Source organism: Eimeria acervulina, genomic scaffold (genome assembly GCF_000499425.1).
Source record: "Eimeria acervulina Houghton genomic scaffold, Eah_scaff105, whole genome shotgun sequence".
Lineage (NCBI taxonomy): Eukaryota > Apicomplexa > Conoidasida > Eucoccidiorida > Eimeriidae > Eimeria > Eimeria acervulina.
The window spans coordinates 47,836-66,891 of NW_013550410.1; the positions used below are offsets into that span (position 1 = coordinate 47,836).

General features: G+C 53.9%; 2 protein-coding genes across 2 annotated transcripts in view; one reads left to right on the plus strand and one right to left on the minus strand.

The window, feature by feature from the left end:
- Positions 1-464: 464 nt before the first annotated feature.
- Positions 465-2,089, plus strand: EAH_00016750 (CRAL/TRIO domain-containing protein, putative; the record flags this gene model as incomplete). The annotated part of the gene is made up of 2 exons (XM_013397771.1): positions 465-933; positions 1,425-2,089. 2 exons carry the CDS (start codon positions 465-467, stop codon positions 2,087-2,089), a joined length of 1,134 nt encoding a protein of 377 aa, XP_013253225.1.
- Positions 2,090-3,171: 1,082 nt separating this feature from the next.
- Positions 3,172-19,056, minus strand: part of EAH_00016760 (hypothetical protein, conserved) — a gene marked incomplete at both ends in the record, with an annotated part of 19,931 nt that continues 4,046 nt past the window's right edge. Inside the window, 4 exons of the mRNA XM_013397772.1 lie at positions 3,172-13,700; positions 14,612-14,659; positions 14,925-16,413; positions 16,521-17,341. Coding sequence (XP_013253226.1) covers positions 3,172-13,700; positions 14,612-14,659; positions 14,925-16,413; positions 16,521-17,341 — 12,887 coding nt within the window. The remainder of the gene's footprint in view (positions 13,701-14,611; positions 14,660-14,924; positions 16,414-16,520; positions 17,342-19,056) is intronic.

Below are 19,056 nucleotides of genomic sequence, written 5' to 3' on the forward strand. Positions count from 1 at the left end.
CCCCACTTTCGTTCGGGTTTCTCCACTGCGGAGCGCACCGCAGAGCCACTGTACAGGTTCTGGTCAGGCGAGCGGACGCAGTGTCGAAATCTGCTGGGAATACGTGGTTTTATGCAGTTCCTTTTGATTCAAAACATTTTATTTCCTTTTTCTTTCTTCTTCTGCTACTTGATTTCCTTCTGGAGGCCGGTCTCGCGTCGTGTCACTCTCTTTCTTTCGTCGGGCGTTCAGTTGGACTGCGACGGAAAGCTGCTCGTTTCCTCGCTTTTGTCATTTCGTGTTCCAGCTTTCTTCATTTAAGTTGACATTCGTCATTAAATTTCTTCATTTTAGCCATTTCATTAGTGAGTTCCGTTGTGTGCGGCTTCCCCAGCGTGCTGGGCAGCAGCGCGAGCTGCACGAGGTTGCGACTGACGCTTTTGAGGAGTCATCAGGGTTTAGGGTTTAGGCTTTAGGGTTTTCCAATGGCGCTCGTTGAGAGCGAGGCGCTGCATGCGTCTCATGGGGGGCCTTCTCCGTCCTCTTCTCCCCCTCCTGGCACTTCATCTACTTCTCCTCAGCCACTTTGTACAGCGACTGGCCCTCCTCCTTCTCTAGGTATCTTCCCTCCTATTGAGTCGGTAGAGGGTTTGAATCTGAACGCGGAGCAGCTTCAGAAGGTGCGTTCTTTGCGTGCAATGGTGGATTCGTTTCCTATTGTGGACGAGTTGCGAGAAGAGGCGCCAGCAGCAAAAGAGAAGAGTTGGCTGTCAGGCATGTTCAGCAGGAGCAGCAGCAGCAACACAACAAAGAAAGAAGTAGAGGAATTAACGTGGGAGGAGGTATTGTGGCTGTCTAATGATCTTATTCTTTGGCGTTATCTACGAAGCTACAACTGGGAAGAAGCCGTAGCTCAGCAACAGCTTCTGCAAACAATCATATGGCGAAGAGAGCGTAAACCCCACCATATACACCCTAAAGATGTAATGACAACTGCAGCCAGAGGAAGTGTCTACAGAAGAGGCTTTGATATATACGGGCACCCCATTGTATACTTTAAGTAAGCAGCAATGGACAAACAAAAACAAATACAGAAAACTGACAGATAAACAAACAATGCATTTCGATCTTCAAGTGGTGGCAATTTCTTGCTTATTTTCGTAGGTTTCCTGTTGTTTGCTTGTTTGCTATTTAGCAGTAAATTGTTTATTATCTTCCTGTTCCATTGTAGATACTGAATGCTACATTGCTGTTTTTGTTCTGTTGCCGCTGCTTCTGTTGTATGCATTACCCTATACTTGTAACATTTTATACTATGTATGTCTGTTGTTGCTGCTGCTGCCGATTGCAATAAACCTGTCCATAGATAACTTTCCATTGTTGCGTTTCTGCTGCTGCTGCTGCTGCTGTTGCTGCTGCTGTGTGTAGGCCTGGGCGTGAACCAGCTCAGTCGACTCGTGCTGCACAGGACTACACTTTATACACTTTAGAGAAGGCGTTACGTTCAGTATGTGTTGGTAGTGATAGAGATCAGTTGGTTTTTCTTGTAGACTTTGCGGGTTTTAGAGTTAGCCAGGTGCCTTCTATGGATGTAAGCAGAGAAGTTGTTCAAATTCTAAATGAACATTATACTGACATTCTAGCGAAAGCTTATATGCTCGATGCTCCCGCCTACTTAGATGGTCTCTGGCGTATTGTTAAGTTAATGCTGCACCCACTAACAGCCAGCAAAGTTGAGTTTGTCAGTACAACAAACCCTCAACAGCGCAGCAAACTTATACAGCGTATTCCTCCGCGTTTCTTAGAGAAGACTCTCGGAGGTACATGCGAAGCTGTCTACGATCATGAGGTGTACTGGGAAGCAGAAAGAGAGTACCACAATCAAATTCAAGTACATACACAGCAAGCCATAGCCAGTATGAAGCAAGACAACAAATTCGCACCCAGAACAAACACAAACACAAACTTAAACTTACCCCCCCAAACACCAGCAGAAACAGCAGGAGATACAGCTGCGGAGGCAGCAGCAGGTGCAGCAGCAGGAGCAGCAGCGGAACCGGGTGCTGCTGCTGCTGAGCAGCAACAAAGTGAAGCTGCAGACAACGAATAGAGGACTATACAACACTCAATTCAGAGACATTCTATCAGGAGAGACGCATTCTACACCCGCGGGGAAGAGGGGAGGGAAGGGCCCCGACAGAGAGCCCAGAGATTATGCAATAAAGACAAACAAAAGGAAGCATGCAGACCATGTTGCTGTCTGTACAGTGCAGGAAATAAACACCCCTTCATCTGTCTCTCCATCTGTTTATACCGCCCTCTGGCCACCCGCCAATGCAGCAGTTGCTGCAGCATTTGTTTAGGAACTGCTGCTGCTGCTGCTCCACTTGCCGTTGCTGCTGCAGCACTTGCTGCAGTGCAGCAGAACAGCGTCTGATGTGCTGCCTACTCACAGCATCGCTTTTGCGTTTCTGCTTCCCGACCGTCTTTATTTTGAGGCCATCAACCCTAAACCATACACCCTAAAACCCTAAACCCTAAAACCCTAAACCTTTAACCTTAAAACCCCTCAAGCTGCCCCAAGCAAGCTGAAGTAACTAATGCAGCCTCCTAAACCTTGATCTAGCTCATCTAGGGCCGCTGGAGTCTGCGGCTGCTCCTACCATGTAGCGAGCAGCAGTTGCTGCATCTGCTGCTACTGCATGCCTGGCTGCTGCAGCTGTTGCATGCCCGAGCGTGCGGCAGCAGCTGCAGCAGCAGAGGGGGATTAGTGGGTCCCCTGTGTCTCCTCATGCTGCGTTACTGCGCTGTCTCTGCCTCCCCTGCCCCCACAACAAAAAAAAGAAAGCTGCAGCAATATTCCCCCGCACCAAAAACACCAAAGCTGCTGCAGCCTGTTGCGGTAGCAGCAGCAGCAGCTGCTGCTGCTGGAACTGGGCTGCTGCTGCAGCTGCAGCTGGGCTGCAGCAGCAGCAGGGCTGCAGCTGGGGAATTCTTCGCTGTTTCTGAGGAGAAGGATCGGTATCTGGCAGGCATAGTTTTGCTGCTACTACTACTACTACTACTAGTGCTGCTGCTGCTGCTGCTCAGCTGATGCTTTTTTCCGGCGTCCCTCTTTGGGGATGGCAGCTGCTGCACTACTGCTGCTGCAGCAAAGAGGCGAGCAGCAGCAGTGAGGGGGTGTAAGAGTTTTCATGTTGTGGGGTGTTGCTGAGGAGATGCTGCAGGAGGTCCTGCTGCCGAGAGGGGAGACGAAGGACCCCCCATAGGGGCCCCCCGCTCTCTTGTACTGTCTGCTGCTGCTGCTGCTCCCCGCTGCAGCGGCAGCAGCAAGGGGGCAGGCCCCCCTTGTGTATCAGCAGCAGCACCACCAGCAGATACTGCAATGGGGGCTGCTGCTGCTCGCGGGGGTCCCTGAGAAGGAAGGCGCTGCTGCAGCAGTCGGCTGCTAAGCACTGAGGTGTATACAGGAGGAGACCCACGTGCAGCAGCACCTTCAGGAGCAGCAGTTGTTGATGCTGCTGTTGCTGCTGCTGCTGCTGCCGCTGCTGCAGCAGCGGCGGGAGGGGGGCGGAGGGGCCCCACAACTGCTGCTGAGTTACCAGCAGCAGCAGCTGCGCCAACTGGGGGCACCCCTTGTTGCAGCAGCAGGGCCCCTGGCTGTGCCTGCAGAGCCTCCATGCGAATAGCAGCAGCAGGAGCGGAAGGGGGCCTCCCCTGTAGGGCGGCCCCTGCCGGGCTCGATCCCAACACTGATCCCAACACCGATCCCGATCCCGATCCCGATCCCGATCCCTGCGGTTGTGGGATCGGACTCGTACCCCCCATCAGGTTCCCCTCCCAGGGCAATGGGGAGGCGGCCGGGGGCGGCTGTCTGTGGGGGGGCCCTCTACTGTTAGCTACGGGGCCTAGAGAGGAGACAGAAGAGACAGAGGGGCCCTGAGCGGAGACAGGAGGGACGGAGACAGAGGCAGAGACGGGGGAGGAGACCGATCCCCGAGGGAAAAGAGAGGTTGTGGGGCGGGGCTTTGCAACGGCTGTCGCTACACCCGAAGGAATGCCAGCGGGGGGCCCTAAGACAGAAGCTGCGGACCCGTTGGCTCCTGAACCCTGCTGCTGTTGTTGCTGCTGCTGCTGCTGTTGCTGCTGCTGATGGCTGCCTATGGGGGCCCTTACTGTTGAGAGTACGAAGGGTGGGGGCCCCCCTGCTGCAAAGGCAGCGGCCGGTGCTCCCGTTGGGGGCCCTGAAGGGAGGGGGGGGAAGTGAGGAGGGGCCCCTGCGGGTGTACAGACAGCAGAGGAGACAGCGGGAGCAGCACCACCAACAGGAGCAGCAGCAGCAGCAGCAGTGGGCAGCAGAGATGCCGCAGGAACGTTGTGCTGCACAGACTGCAGGTGGCTGCTGCTTGCGGGTGTAGCAGCAGCACCAGCAGGGGGCCCCTGAGGCCTCGGGGGCCCCACAGCAGCAGCAGGGGGCCCCAGAGGATTCAGAGACCTTGAGGGTAGAGGAGACAGGGGGAGGAAAGAAGAGTTCATTGGCGAGGGGGGGAGACGGGAAGAGACAGACGCACTGGGGGGCCTGGTGCATGCAGCAGCAGCAGGCAGCAGCAAGGGCCCCTCAGCAGGCCGCTGCGATGCAACTGGAACAAACTGTCCCCTCGCCCTTGCTGCTGCTGCTGCTGCTGCTGGCGCTGCTGCGGCTGGTGTTGCTACTGCTGCTGGTGCTGTTCCTACTGGTGGTGGTGGTGATGCTGCTGCTGCCGCTGCTGTTGTTGTTGTTGCTGCATGCATGGGTGACTGGCTACCCAGAGGCGACGGTACAGCTGAGGCTGCACAGACAGCTGGAGCTGCACAGACAGCTGGAGCGCGGCTATGGGGCCCCTGGAAGGAGTGGCCCGGGGGTATGAAGGGCCTCGGGCCCTCAAGAGGGGACCCAGGCGAACTGCTGCGGAGCTGCAGCAGCTGTGCATGGCTGCCGCTGCTGCCGCTGCTGTTGTTGTTGTTGTTATTGTCTTCGGCAACAGAAAGGGGGGACCCCCAAGGAGTAGCAGAACCCAATCCTATCCCAGCCTTCATTGCTCCAGCCGGGAGGCCCTGTGGGGGCCCCTGTACGGGGGGCCCCTGTGGAGAGCCCTGTGGGGAGCTCTGTAGGGGTCCCCGTGGGGGGCCCTGTACGGGGAGCCCCTGCAGGAGGCCCTGTGGAGTGCCCCGTTTGGACCCCTGTATGGAGCCTTTGGGGGGGCCCTGTGGGGGCCCCTGTGGGGGGCCCTGTGGGGGGCCCCTTGGGTGCCCCTGTGGAGAATTCTGTGGGGCTGCCTGCAGGGGCCCATGCAGGGGGCTTTGTAGGGGGCCCCCTAGAGCTACTGGGCCCTGCGTGGGCCCCTGTAGGGGGCCCTTAGGGGGGTTCTGTTGGGTCCCCACAGGGGGCCACTTTGGGGGCCCCTGAGGTTGTCCCTGCAGGGGGTTGTGCAGGGGGCCCCCTCCAGGTATGGGGGCTGGGGGGCCCCTTCTAGAGGGCAGCAGAGGGTATTGCGGGGGAGGCGTTGGCGGCATTTGTACGGTCCCCAGAAGGGGGCCCCTATGTTGCTGCTGCATCAGCGGGGCCCCCTGAGAGATTTGTGTGGGGCTCCAAGGGACCCGGAAGGTTTGAGTGGGCGCTGCTGCTGCTGCCGCTGCTGCTGCTGCTGCTGCTCCTGCTGCTGATGCTTCTGGTGGCGCTGGGGTGGAGGCCCTGCGGCCGCAGATGACAGCTTTTGGGGGGAAGGATTTGAAGGGGAGGAGGGGCCTGCTGGCTGCCACCCCCTCAGCAGCAGCAGCAGCAGCAACGGCAGCAGGAACAGGAGACAGGGGCCGCTGCACAGAGGCTGCTGCTGCAGCAGACACCGTGCGGGGCCTCACAGGAAACCCCGCAGAGGGGCCTATAGGGGGCCCCCTGAGGGGCCCCCCAGGGGGCCCCTCTGTCGCTCCAACAGCAGTTAAGTGGCTGCTGAGGAGCGACGAGGCAGGGGCATTCATAGACGACAAAGGGGCCCCCCTGGGGGCCCCCAGGGGGCCCCTAAAGAGTTGCGTAGACGACCTGAGTGTCCCAAAGGGCCCCGCAGGAGAGGAGTTGGGGGCCCCCTGAATAAAAACAGCAGAGGCAGGTCGGAGGAAGGGGGCCCCTACCCTTTGCGGCACCTGGGAGTTGCTGCTGACGCCTGCTGCTGCTGCTGCAGCCAGTGCAGCTGCAGCAGCAGCCTGCTGCACATTTTGCGCTGCTGCTGTTGCTGCTGCTGGCGGCGTTGCTGTTGCTGTTCCTGTTGCTGTTCCTGCTGCTGCTGGTGTGTTTGCTGCTGCTGCTGCTGCTGCTGCTGTTGTTGTTGTTGTTGCTGGTGTTGGTGAGGGGGAAGGGCAGCGTGAGGGGCCCCTGCTTGCAGCAGAAGGGGGCCTCCTAGCAGGTAGAGGGGCTGTGATGGGTGCATGCACAACGAGAACATCTTTAACAATTATTTTGTCTTCATCTTTTGCTGCTGTGTCTCCCCCGCTTCTTTTCTCTGCTAACATATCGAGGGCCCCCCACAAAGAGTCCTCAGCACGAGGGGGGGCCCCACAAGATTGTTCTCCTAAATGCATGCGCCAGCGACTGTCTCCTTTAAATAGAGACACCCCAGACACCCCCACAGTCTTGAGGCTGCCAGTAGAGGCATCGCATACACCAGCAGGGACCCCGCTGCTGCTGCTGCTGTTGCTGCTGCTGCTGTTGGTGTCGCGTACACCGCTGCTGTTGCCCTCACCTTCGGCGCCACCGTTGCTGCTGCTGCTGCTGTTGTTGTTGCTGCTGTCGGTGCTGGCGTCTTGCCTGGGGGGTCCTGTTGCTGCTTGCTGGGGCTCGTCGGTGGGGTTGTGGGGTCCTGTTTGTGGGGCCGGGGATTGTGGGGGGCATAGGGGATCGCTATCCCGATCCCGATCCCGATCCCGATCCTGATCACCCCCCCAATCCCCTCCAATTGCTGCGGCTGCTGCTGCCTCAACTGCTGCTTCTGCTTCTGTTGCTGCTGCCTCTGTTGTTGCTGCATCGGTTGCACCGTCTGCTGCTGCTGATGGGTCTGCTGCTGCGGGAGCTACTGCATCAACAGCTGCTGCGTCTGCGTCTGTGTCTGCTGCTGCGCCTGCTGCTGCGTCTGCTGCCGCTACTTCTACTGCATCAGGCGCTGTTGCGTCTGTTGCTGCTTCGGCTGCTGCGTCAGCTGCTGCATCATCAGCTCCTGCGTCTCCTGCCGTACCTGCTGCAGCAGCCCCCACTGCTGCAGCTGCGCCTGCTGCTACTGCTACTGCTGCTGCGACAGTTGGTGTATCAGCAGCTGCTGCGTCTGCTGTTCCCTGTGGCGCTGCATCAGCAGTTGCTGCGTCTGTTGCTCCCTCAGTTGCTGCGCCTGCTGCTGGTATGTCTGCTGCTGCTTCTGTTGCTGCGTTACCTGCTGCTGCTGCTGCGTCAGCTGCTGGTGTGCCTGCTGCTGCCTCTGTTGTCGCGTTACCCGCAGAAGCTGCTGCTGCCTCTGCTGGTGCATTTGCTGTTGCATCTGCTGCTGCATCTGCTGCTGCGTCTGTTGCTATGTCTGCTGCTGTATCTACTGCTGCAATTGCAGCCACAGAAGCGACTCTATCAGCAGCTGCTGCATCTGCTGCTGCATGTGCTGCTTCATCTGCTGTTGAGTCTGCTGCTGCTTCTGCTGATAAAGGAATTACTGCTTCAGCAACTTCTCCATGTGCTGCTGCATCTGCTGCTGCATCTGCTGCTGCATCTGCTGCTGCGTCTGCTGCTACATCTGCTGCTGCTTCCACTGCTGCAGCTCCTTCCTCTAAGCCAGCGGCTGCTGCCTCGGCTGTTGCTACTTCTGCTGCTTCTGCTGCTACGTGCGCTGCTGCTTCTGCTGCTGTGTTTGCTCCTGTGGCAACAGCTGTTCCGTCTGTTGCTGCAGCATCTCCTGCTGCAGCGTCTTCTGCAGCTGCGTTTGCTGCTGCTGCTGCAACGGTGGCAGCCAGTGTATCAGCAACTGCTGCATCTGCTGCTGCGTCTGCTGTTGCGGGGGATACTGCACCAGCTGCTGCTGCGTCTGCTGCTGCGTCTGCTGCTGCATTTGCTATCTCCTCAGCTACTGCATCTACGTTTGCTGCCTCTCCTGCTGCGTCTGCCGCTGCGTCTGTTGCTGTGCCTATTGCTGAGTCTCCTGCAGCGGCTGTTTCTCCTGCCGCTGCTGCATCTGCTGCTGCATCTGCTGCTGCGTCTGTTGCCGCGTGAGAAGCCGGTGCGTCTGCTGCTGCCTCTGCTGCTGCAACCCCGGCTACTGCATCTGCTGCTGCTGCTTCTTCTGTTGAGTCTGCTGCTGTGTCTGCTGCTGAGGGAACTACTGCATCAGCAGTTGCTGCATCTGCTGCATTGTTTGATGCTGTGTCTTCTGCTGCTCCTGCTGCTGTGTCTGCCGCTGCGTCTGGTGCTGCCTCTGCTGCTGTGTCTCCTGCTACTGCTGCGTCTGCAGCTGGTTGCGCCTTTGCTGCTGCTGACGCTGCGCCTGCTGTTGCGTTTGCTGCTGGTTGTGCGTTTGGTGCTGCTTCTGCTGCTGCTGCTTCATCTGCTGCTGCTGCTGCTGTTGCGTATATTGCTGCGCCTGCTGTTGGCCCCGAGTCTGCTGCTGCATCTGCTGCGTCTGGTTTTTCGTTTGTTGCAGTGTTTGCTGCTGTTGAGTGTGATGAATCAGCTGATTCTGCTTCTGCTGCTGCTTCTGCTGCTGCGCTAGCATTTGCTGGGTCTGTTGCTGCTGCTGCGACTGCACCTGCTTCTGCTGCTGCCTCTGCTGTCGTGTCTGTTGCTGCAGGAGGTATTGCAGCAGCTTCTAAGGCTGCTGCTGCCCCTTCAGTTGGATCTGCCGCCGCTGCTGTCTCTTTATATGCTGCTGCATCTGCTGCTGCCTCTGCTGCTGCGTCTGCTGCTACGGCCGCTGCTGCCGCCGCTGCCAGGGGAGCTGCTGCATCAGCTGCTGCTTCGTCTGCTGCTGCCTCTGCGGCTGTGTCTTCTGCTGCTTCATCTACTCCCTGTGCTGCTGCCTCTGCTGCTGCGTCTGCTGCTGCATCTGCCGCTGCCTCTGCTGCTGTATCTGCTACGGTGTCTTCTGCTGCTTCATCTGCTGCCTCTGCTGCTGCATCTGCTGCTGCATCTGCTGCTGCATCTGCTACAGTGTCCTCTGCTGGTTCATCTACTGCGTCTGCTGCTGCCGCTGCGTCTGCTGTGTCTGCTGCTGCCTCTGCTGCTGCGTCTGCTGCTGCGTCCTCTGCCCCCTCTGCTGCTGCATCTGCTACAGTGTCCTCTGCTGCTTCATCTACTGCGTCTGCTGCTGCCGCTGCGTCTGCTGTGTCTGCTACTGCATCAGAACCTGCTGCGTCTGCTGCTACGTCTGCTGCAGCTATCGCTACTGCATCACAAGCTGCTGCGTCTGCTGCTGTGTCTGCTTCTGTGTCTGCTGCTGCTATAGCTACTGCATCAGAACCTGCTGCGTCTGCTGCTGCTTCAGCTGCTGCGTCTGCTGCTGCCTCTGCTGCTCCTGGGCCTGCTGCATCAGCCGCTGCTGCTTCTGCTGCTGCGTCTACTGCTGCGTCTGCTGCTATATTTGCCGCTATTGTTTCTGCTGCTGCGCCTGCGGCTGCGAGAGCGACTGCATATGCAGCAGCTGCGTCTACTGCTGCGCCTGCTGCTGCATCTACTCCTGCTGCGGTCTCCGTTGTTGTGGGAGCTGCTGCCATAGAACCTGCTGCCTCTGCTGCTGCTCCTGCTGCTGCTTCCGCTGCTGCTTCTGCAGCTGCTTCTGCTGCTGCTTCTGCTGCTGCTTCTGCTGCTGCTTCCGCTGCTGCTTCTGCTGATGCTTCCGCTGATGCTTCTGCTGATGCTTCTGCTGATGCTTCCGCTGCTGCTTCTGCTGATGCTTCTGCTGCTACTTCTGCTGCTGCTCCTGCTGCTGCTTCTGCTGCTGCTTCCGCTGCTGCTTCTGCTGCTACTTCTGCTGCTGCTTCTGCTGATGCTTCTGCTGCTGCTTCCGCTGCTACTTCTGCTGCTGCTTCCGCTGCTACTTCTGCTGCTGCTTCTGCTGCTGCTTCTGCTGATGCTTCCGCTGATGCTTCCGCTGCTGCTTCTGCTGCTACTTCTGCTGCTGCTTCTGCTGATGCTTCTGCTGCTGCTTCTGCTGCTGCTTCTGCTGCTGCTTCCGCTGCTGCTTCCGCTGCTGCTTCTGCTGATGCTTCTGCTGCTGCGTCTGCTGCTGCTTCTGCTGCTGCTTCCGCTGCTGCTTCCGCTGCTGCTTCTGCTGATGCTTCTGCTGCTGCTTCTGCTGCTGCTTCCGCTGCTGCTTCTGCTGATGCTTCTGCTGCTGCTTCTGCTGCTGCTTCTGCTGCTGCTTCTGCTGCTGCCACTGCTGGCACGGGAGGTACTGCGTCAGCAGCTGCTCCATCTGTAGCTGTATCTGCTGCTGCGTCTGCCTCTGCTGCTGCTACAGCTGCTGATTCTGCTGCTGCTACGGCTTCTGCTGCTGCTACAGCTTTTGCTACAGCTGCTGATTCTGCTGCTGCATCTCCTGCTGCTGCTGCTGTTGCTGCATCTGCTGCCACGGGAGCTACTGCAGCAGCAGTGCATCTGTCTGTGCCTGCTGCTGCTGCATCTGCTGCTGGCTCTGTTGCCGCTTCTGCTGCTGCGCCAGCACTTGCTGCGTCTGCTGCTGCGTCTGCTGCTGCACCTGCTGCTGCGCTTGCTGCCTCTGCTGCTGCGCCTGTTGCTGCATCTGCTGATGTGATAAGTGGTGCATGAACAGAGTCTACATCTGCTCCTGCGTCTGCTGCAGAATCTGCTGCTGTGTCTGGTGCTGCCGCTGCTGCCAGAGGAGCTGCTGCGTTTGCTGCTGCTTCTGCGGGTGCGTCTTCTGCTGCATGTGGTGCTGCATCTGCTGCTACGTCTGCTTCTGCTGCTGTTGTTGCGATGGCTGGTGCACTTGTTGCTGCTGCATCTGCTGCCGCGCCTGTTGCTTCTTCAACTGACGAGACAGGTACCGCAGCAGCTGCTGCTGTGCCTGCTGCTGAGTCTGCTGCTTTGTCTGATGCTGCATCTGCTGCTGCTGTTGCTGCGTCTGCTGCTGTGTCTGCTTCTGCATCTCCTGGTGTGTCTCCTGTTGCGTCTGCTGCTGTATTTGCTGCCGTTAGAGCTACTGCAACAGCAGCCACTGCGTCTGTTGTTGCATCTGCTGCTGCTCCTGCTGTTGCTGCTGCAGCTGACGTTGCTGCTGCTGCTGTAGCTGTTGCCACGTATCCTACTGCATCAGCGCCTTCCGTGTTTGCTGCCGCGTCTGCTGCTAGGTCTGCTGCTGCGTTTGCTGCTGCGCTTGTTGCTGCGTCTGCTGCTGCATCTGCTGCCATGGCAGCGAATTCTTCAGCAGCTGCTGCGTCCGTTGCTGCATCTGCTGCTGCTGCTGCTGCTGCCTGTGATGCTGCCTCAGCTGCTCCGTCTGCTGCTGCATCTGCTGCTGCGTCTGCTGCTGTGTCTGCTGCTGTATCTGAAGCTGCAGCTGCACGTTCAGTTGCTGCATCTTCTCCTGCCTGTGCTGCTGCCTCTGTTGCTGCATTTGCTTCTTTGTCTGCTGCTGCCTCAGCTGCTGCCTCTGCTGTTGTATCTGCTGCTGCAGCTGTATGTTCAGTTGTTGCATCCTCTGTTGCTGCAGCAGCTGCTGCTGCTGAAGCTGCATCAGCAGCGGGTTCGTTTAGGGCTGCAGCAGTTGCTGCAGCAGTTGCTGCTGTAGGTGCTGCTGGTGTCGGTGCTGTGAGAGCCGCAGGCGTTTCTCTCGCTGCCTCTGTTGCTGCCGCATCTATTGCTGCTGCAGCTGCACATTCTGTTGCTGCATAGAGTGTTTCTTCTGCTGCTGCCTCTGCTGCAGCAGCAGTTGCTGTTTCTGCTGCTGCTGGCGCAGTTGCTCCTGTTGCTGTTGCCTCGGCTGCTGCTGCCTCGGCTGCTGCTGCCTCTGCTGCTGCCTCTGCTCCTAACTCTGCTGCAGCAACAGCAGATGGTTCCCTTGCTGCTGCTGTCGTTGCTGCGCCTGTCTCTGTTACTGTCTCCGCTGCTTCACCAGCAGAAGCAGCAGCTGCTGCTTCTTCTGCTGCAGTTGGTTTTGAGTGTGCTGCTGGCAGCGTTGCTGGTGCAGTTGCTGCTGCAGTTGCTGCTGCATGCGTTGCTGCCTCTTCTGCTGCTGGGGCTGCTCCCTCTGCTGCAGCCACCACCTTCCGTGCTGCTGCTTCTGCTGCTGCATAGAGCGCCCCGTCTGTTGCTGTTATAATAGGAGCTGCCTCACCTGCTACCGGTGCTGCTTTCTCTCCTGCAGCAGCAGCAGCAGCAGCAGCAGCAGTAGGAACTGCTGCTGCTGCTGCAGCATCCCCAGATGCATTTGAGTCTGTGGGTGGCTCAGGGCCCTCCCTGCTGCCGCAAAACCCCACACCAGCAGCAGCACCCGCAGCAGCAAAACCCTCAGCAGCATCGGGGGCCCCAGGGGCCTCCGCAACAGTACATCCCTCAGGGGCCCCAAGGGCCTCAGGGGCCCCAAGGGCCTCAGGGGCCTCAAGGACAGAGGCGCCAGTCGCCTCAGGGGCCTCGGGGTCCTCAGGGGCCCCAGGGGCCCCAGAGGCTTCAATATCTATTGAGGCCTCAGGGGCCTCAGGGGCCTCGGGGGCCTCAGGGACTCCTGGGGTTTCAGGGGCTTCAGGGGCTTCAGGGGCCTCAGGCAACCCAGGGGCCTCAGGGGCCTCGAGGGCCTCAGGGGCCTCAGGGGCCTCAAGGGCCTCAGGGGCGTCAGGGGAGACGGGGGGACCAATACCAATGGGGGGCTCGGGGAACTCAGGGGCCTCAGGGGCCTCAGTATCTATGGGGGCCTCAGGAGCCTCAGGGGACTCAGGGGCCCCGGGAGCCTCAGGGGACTCAGGGGCCCCGGGAGCCTCAGGGGCCCCGGGAGCCTCAGGGGCCCCAGGAGCCTCAGGGGCCCCAGGAGCCTCAGGGGCCTCAGGAGTTTGAGGGACCTGGAGGGCGTCGGAGGCCTCAAGGGCATCAGCAGCTTCAGGGGCCCCAGGGGCCTTAACATATAAGGGGGCCTTAGGGGAGTCGGGGGCCTCAGGGGCCCCAGGGGCCTCAAGGGTCTCAATAACTAGGGGAGCTTCCGGGGCCTCAGGAGCCTCAGATGCCTCAGGGTCCCCAGGGGCTTCAATATCTAACGGGGACTTAGGGGGCTCAGGGGCCTCAATATCTAAGGGGGCCTCAGGGGCCTCAGGGGCCTCGGGGGCATTGGGAGCCTGAGTGGCCTCAATATCTAAGGGGGCCTCAGGAGCCTGGGGGGGCTGGAGGGCCTCGGGGGCCCCTGGGCCCTCATGAGCCTCAGGGGCCCCAGTGGCCTCAATATGTAAGAGGGCTTCTGAAGCCTCAGGGCCCCCTGAGGCCCCTGGGGCCCCAGGGCCCCCTAGGGCCCCAAATGCTTCAATATGTTTGGAGAGCTGAGGGGCCTCGGGTTCGTCATAGGCGTCGTCGGGGGGCCCCTCTGTCTCTTCCTTTGTTTGTTTTTCTGTTTGTTGTTCTGGCGTTTGCTGGGCCTGAGGTTGACGCTTCAAAGAAATAAGAGAGGGGGCCCCCCTTGGGGGCCCCTCAAAATGAAGGGGTTTATAGTTGTAGTTGCCTGTTCATTACGAAAAGAATAATAATAATAAATAAATAATAATAATAATAATAATTATTATTATTATTAAGGATTGTTATAATAATAATGACAGTAATATAAAACAATAACAATTTATTATAATAATTTATATTATAATCAGTGGTAATACTAACAACAACAACAACAACAACAACAATAATAATAATAATAATAATAATAATAAAATAATAATAATAATAATAATAATAATAATCATAGGAGACTCTATTAAAAAAAGTCAAACAAAAACATTAACCTGGCCACTAACTCACATATATATGCATGTATATATATATATATATATATATATATATATTATATATGCATATATGTATATATATATATATATTATATTATATATATTATTGTATATTATACATATTATATGTAGAATGATTATTTATTGTATATATTATTATATACGCAGCGGCAATAACTAATTAATTAATTAATAATATTAATAATAATAATGATAGCAATAAATAATAAAATTAAAGAATAATAATAATAAAAATGTATATGTAAATATACATAATATTATAATATAATAACACCAACCCCACCCATACTCAATTATAAATAACAACAAAACAAACAAAACAAAAATGAAAAAATAAACACAAAAAAATGAATGCCAGTGAAAGAAGAACAAACAAAAACAAAAAAAGACAGACAAAGAAGGAGACAAAGAAGGAGACAGAGAAGGAGACACAGAAGGAGACAGAGAAGGAGACACAGAAGGAGACAGAGAAGGAGATAAAGAAAAAGATAAAGACAAAGATAAAGATAAAGATAAAGATAAAGAAAAAGATAAAGTCAAAGATAAAGATAAAGATGAAGAAGAAGACAAGGAAGGAGACAAACAGAGACCTGCATGCAGCCTTACTTACTCTCTCCTTCTGCTGCCTCAGGCGCTGCCTCAGCTAACCCCCCGCACCCTGCAAACACCAATAAACCCTAAACCCTAAACCCTAAACCCTAAACCCTAAACCCTAAACCCTAAAGCCTAAACCCTAAAGCTTAAACGCTGAACTTTGCATCCTTAAAAAACCCTAAACCCTAAACCCTAAACCCTAAACCCTTAGTTCTAAGGAATAAGCAGTCCTGCCTAAATAATAAACCCTAAACCCTAAACCCTAAACCATCAAGCAAAAGCTCCTAGAGTGCCTCCCCATCCCTCTATCTCCTCTGATCTTCCCTCACCTGCTGCTGTTACTGCTGTTACTGCTTGTGCTTCTGCTTCTGCTGCTGCTGCTGCTGCTGCTGCTGCTGCAGGGGTGGCGTGTCCTTCAGCTTGAGGTGCGCATTGTTCGTCTCTGGTGTCTGTCGCTTCTGTCTCCTTTATCTCCTTTGTCTCTTCAGTCTCCTTTGTCTCCTCTGCTGTCTCTTCTGTCTCCTTTACTACCTCTGACTCCTTTTCTACATCTGTTTCTTCTGTCTCCTTTATCTCTGCTGTCTCCTTTATCTCCTCTGTCTCCTCTGTCTCTCTCATGTCTGCTGTCTCTGCCTTCTCCTTTGTCTCTGTTATCTTCTTTGTTTCTTCTCTCTCGTCTGTCTCTCCTGTCTCCTTTGTCTCCTTTGTCTCCTTTATGCTTGCTGTCTCCTTTATCTCTGTTGTCTCCTTTGTCTCTTCCTGTTTATTTATCTCTGCTGTCTCCTTTGTCTCTTCTTTCTTATTTGTCTCTGCTGTCTTCGCTGTCTCTTCTCTTTCTTGTCTATCTTCTGTCTCGTTTGTCTCCTTCATCTCTGTTGTCTCCTTCGTCTTTTCTGCTTCTTTTATCTCTTCTGTCTCCTCTGTCTCCTTTATTGTTTCTTTTGTTGACTTTCTCTCTACTGTCTCTTCTGTCTCCTCTACTCCTTTTGTCTCTTCTGTCTCCTTTGTCTCTGATGTCTCTTCTGTCTCTACTGTCTCCTTTGTCTCTGCTGTCTCCTGTGTCTCCTTTACTTCTTTTATTTCTTCTGTCTCCTTTACTTCTTTTATTTCTTCTGTCTCCTTTACTTCTTTTATTTGTTCATCTCTGTGTGTTGGTGTCTCCTCTCCTCTGTCTCTACTGTCTCCTGTCTCTCTGTCTCTACTGTCTCCGTCGTCTGCTTCTCTGTCTCTCTTCTTTGCTTCTTCTTCTGTCTCTCTTTTGCTTGCCTCTCTTTCTTTCAGACCCCATTCATCTGCTTCGCTCTCTGCATCTGCATCTGCTGCTGCTGCTGCGCCTGCTTCTGCCTCTGCTGATACTGGTGCTGCTGCTGCTGCTGCTGTCTCTTCTTCTGACGCTGCTGCTGCTTCGATTGTTGTTTTTGCTTCTGCTGCTGCTGCATCTGCGTCTCCCTGAGCTGCGGTTGCTGTCCCTGCTGCTGCTGCAGCTTCTGTCTCTCCTTCTGCTGGTTCTGCTTCTGCTAATGCTGCTGCTGCTGTCCCTCCTCCTGCTGTTGCTGCTGTCTCTCCTGCTGTTACTGCTGCTGCTGCTGCGTGTCCTGTTGCTGGTATCTCTAGCAGTAGCTGCGGTTGCTGCTGTTCATCTTGTGAAACCCCCTTAGGAATCACAGCAGGAGCAGCAGCAGCAACAGCAACAGCAGCAGCAGCTGCTGCTGCTGCACCAGCTGCAGCTGCTGCACCAGCTGCAGCTGCTGCTGCAGGGGCATCGCCCCTGGTGTCTATCTCCTCCGTTCGTTGCTGCGCTGCTGTCTCCTCTTCTTGCTGCAGCAGCAACAGCCACAAGAAGCATATTTGCTGCTTTCTTCGTGCTTCTTACTTGCTTATCTAAACATAAACAAATCTTATTTTTAATGCTGTGAAATACCTACTGCTGCTGTTGCTGTTGCTATTGCTGCTGTTGTTGCTGCTACCTCTCCTCCTGCTGCTGGTGCCTCTGCTGCTGCTGCTGCTGCTGCTGCTGCTGCAGCTACTGAGTCCTTTGTTGCAGCGTCAGCTGCTCCAGCCCCTGCAGGTGTGTTGTCTCCAGTGTTTGCAGCAACTGATGTTGCTGCTGCTGCTGCTGCCGTTGTTGTTGCTGCTGCTGTTCCTTCTCCTTCTGCTGCTTCGGCGTCTGCTGTCGCCGGGCATACTTTTGCTGCTGCTGCTGCTGCATCTGCTGTATCTGCAGCATCTGCAGTTTGTTTGTTTTGATTGTTGCCTGGTATCGACCCCGAGACTGCAGCAAAAGGAGACAAAAACTCAGAAGGAGACAGACACCTCCCCGCTGTCTCCTCAGCCTCACTGGCGGTGTGCTGCTGCTCGCCAGTTGCTGCAGCAGCAGCTGCAGAACCTGCTGCAGCAGATGATACGCTGGCATTAGAGACACGCCGAGCTGCTGCTGTTGCTGCAGCAGCAACAGCAGCTGCTGCAAGAGACGCCGGGCCCGCAGGCGACATCTTTAGGGATGAAGCAGCAAGGGCAGCAGCAGTAGCAGCAGCAGCAGCAGCTGCTGCTGCTGATGCCGTGGCTGCTTCTGAAGGTTCATTTGTTGCAGCTGGAGCAGTACTACCCGCTGCAGCAGGAGCCGCAGCAGCTTCTGCGGCTGCTCCTGCAGCAGGCTCAGGTGCTGCTTCTTCCTTAGGTGCAGCAGAAGCGTGCTCAGGTGCAGCAGCAGCAGCAGCAGACCCAGCTGTGGGTTCTGTATCAGGAGCTGCAGCAGCAACTGCACCCGCAACTGCAGCAGCAGCAAATGGTTCGGCAGTAGTTAATGGTGCAGCATCAACAACAGCAGCAACGGCAGCAACAGCAGCAGCAGCAACAGCAGCAACAGCAGCAACAGCAGCAGCAGCAGCAGCAGCAGCAGCAGGACCTGCGGTTGCCTCCAGTGTATGTGCAAGTTGCTGTCTATCTGTTCATTAGAAGAGGTGTTTGCTTATTGTGATGCCTAGGCGCCCTATTATTCTCTTTTGTTTGTCTCTTTTGCTGCTGCTGCTGTCGCTGCTGCTGCTGTTGCTGCTGCTGCTGCTGCTGCTGCAGTTTCTTCCAAGTTGCTGGCTGCGCGTTTGCTGCGGTGCATATTGAAGAAATGCGATGTTTTTCGTTTTTGTTTGCATGCGTCAGATGTGTCTCCTTGTCCTTCGTTTTGTTCTTTTATTTGTCTGTCTCTGTCTCTGCCTCTGTCTCTGTCTCTCTGTCTCTGTCTCTGTCTCTGTCTCTGTCTCTGTCTCTGTCTCTGTCTCTGTCTCTGTCTCTGTCTCTCTCTCTCTGTCTTTGTCTCTGTCTCTTTGTCTGTCTCTTCTCTGTTTCTATCTGTTTGTGCTTCTGTCTCTTTCTGTCTCTATCTCCCTCTCTCTCTTTCTTTTTGCATTTGTTTCTATTTGTCTCTCTTCTCTGTTTCTATCTGTTTATATATAATATATATATATAATATATATATATATATATCTTCCTGTCTGTCTCTTATTGCGTTTGCATCTGCATTTGTCTCTGTTTGTCTTTATTTGTTTATTTCTGTCTCTGTCTCCATCTCCTTTTCTGTCTCTTCTTTGTTTGTTTGTCTCTCTTTCTTTGTTTTTCTTTGTCTGTCTCTTTTTATGTTTTTCTCTGTTTATCGTTTTGTTTTAACTCTTCTTTCTTAATTATTTTGTTCAGGTGTCTCTCTGTCTCTGTCTCTCTTTATGCTTTTCTCTGTTTAATGTTGAAGAAGAAGAGACAGAAAAATAATATTGCATTAACGTTGTTGCTGGCGTCTCCTTTTGTCTTTGTCTTTGTTTGTTTGTGTCTCTCACTGTCTCCTTTTCTGTTTTTGTCTCCTTCTTCGTTTTGTTTTAATTCTTTTTTTAAATTATTTTCTGTCTCTTCTCCATCAGAGACACCCCACTGAAGAGACATTACACCCAAATGTAGTATTATTTATCTTTATCTTTATCTTTATCTTTCTTTATCTTTATCTTTATCTTTATCTTTATCTTTTTCTTTATCTTTATCTTTATATATATTATTTACTATTTGTAATGTTTCTGTTATTATTATGCTGGCTGTTGCTGCTGGTTGTTATTATCATCATTTATATTTCTTGCTATTATTATTTTTTTAAATATTATTATTATTAACAGTATTATTATTGTTATTATTGTTATTATTGTTGTTGTTGCGGTTCTTATTATTAATATTATTATTATTATTATTAATATTATTATTATTGATATTAATATTAATATTATTATTATTATTATTATTATTATTACTGTCTCTTCCTTTTGTTATTACCGTCTGCTATTATTATCTTGTTATTATTTTTGTGCTTTGTTCGCTTTTCGTTTGATCTAAACAGCTGCAGCACTTCTTATATATGCATGTACATATATATATATATATATATATATATATATGTGTATAATATACATATACATATATAGAAATATA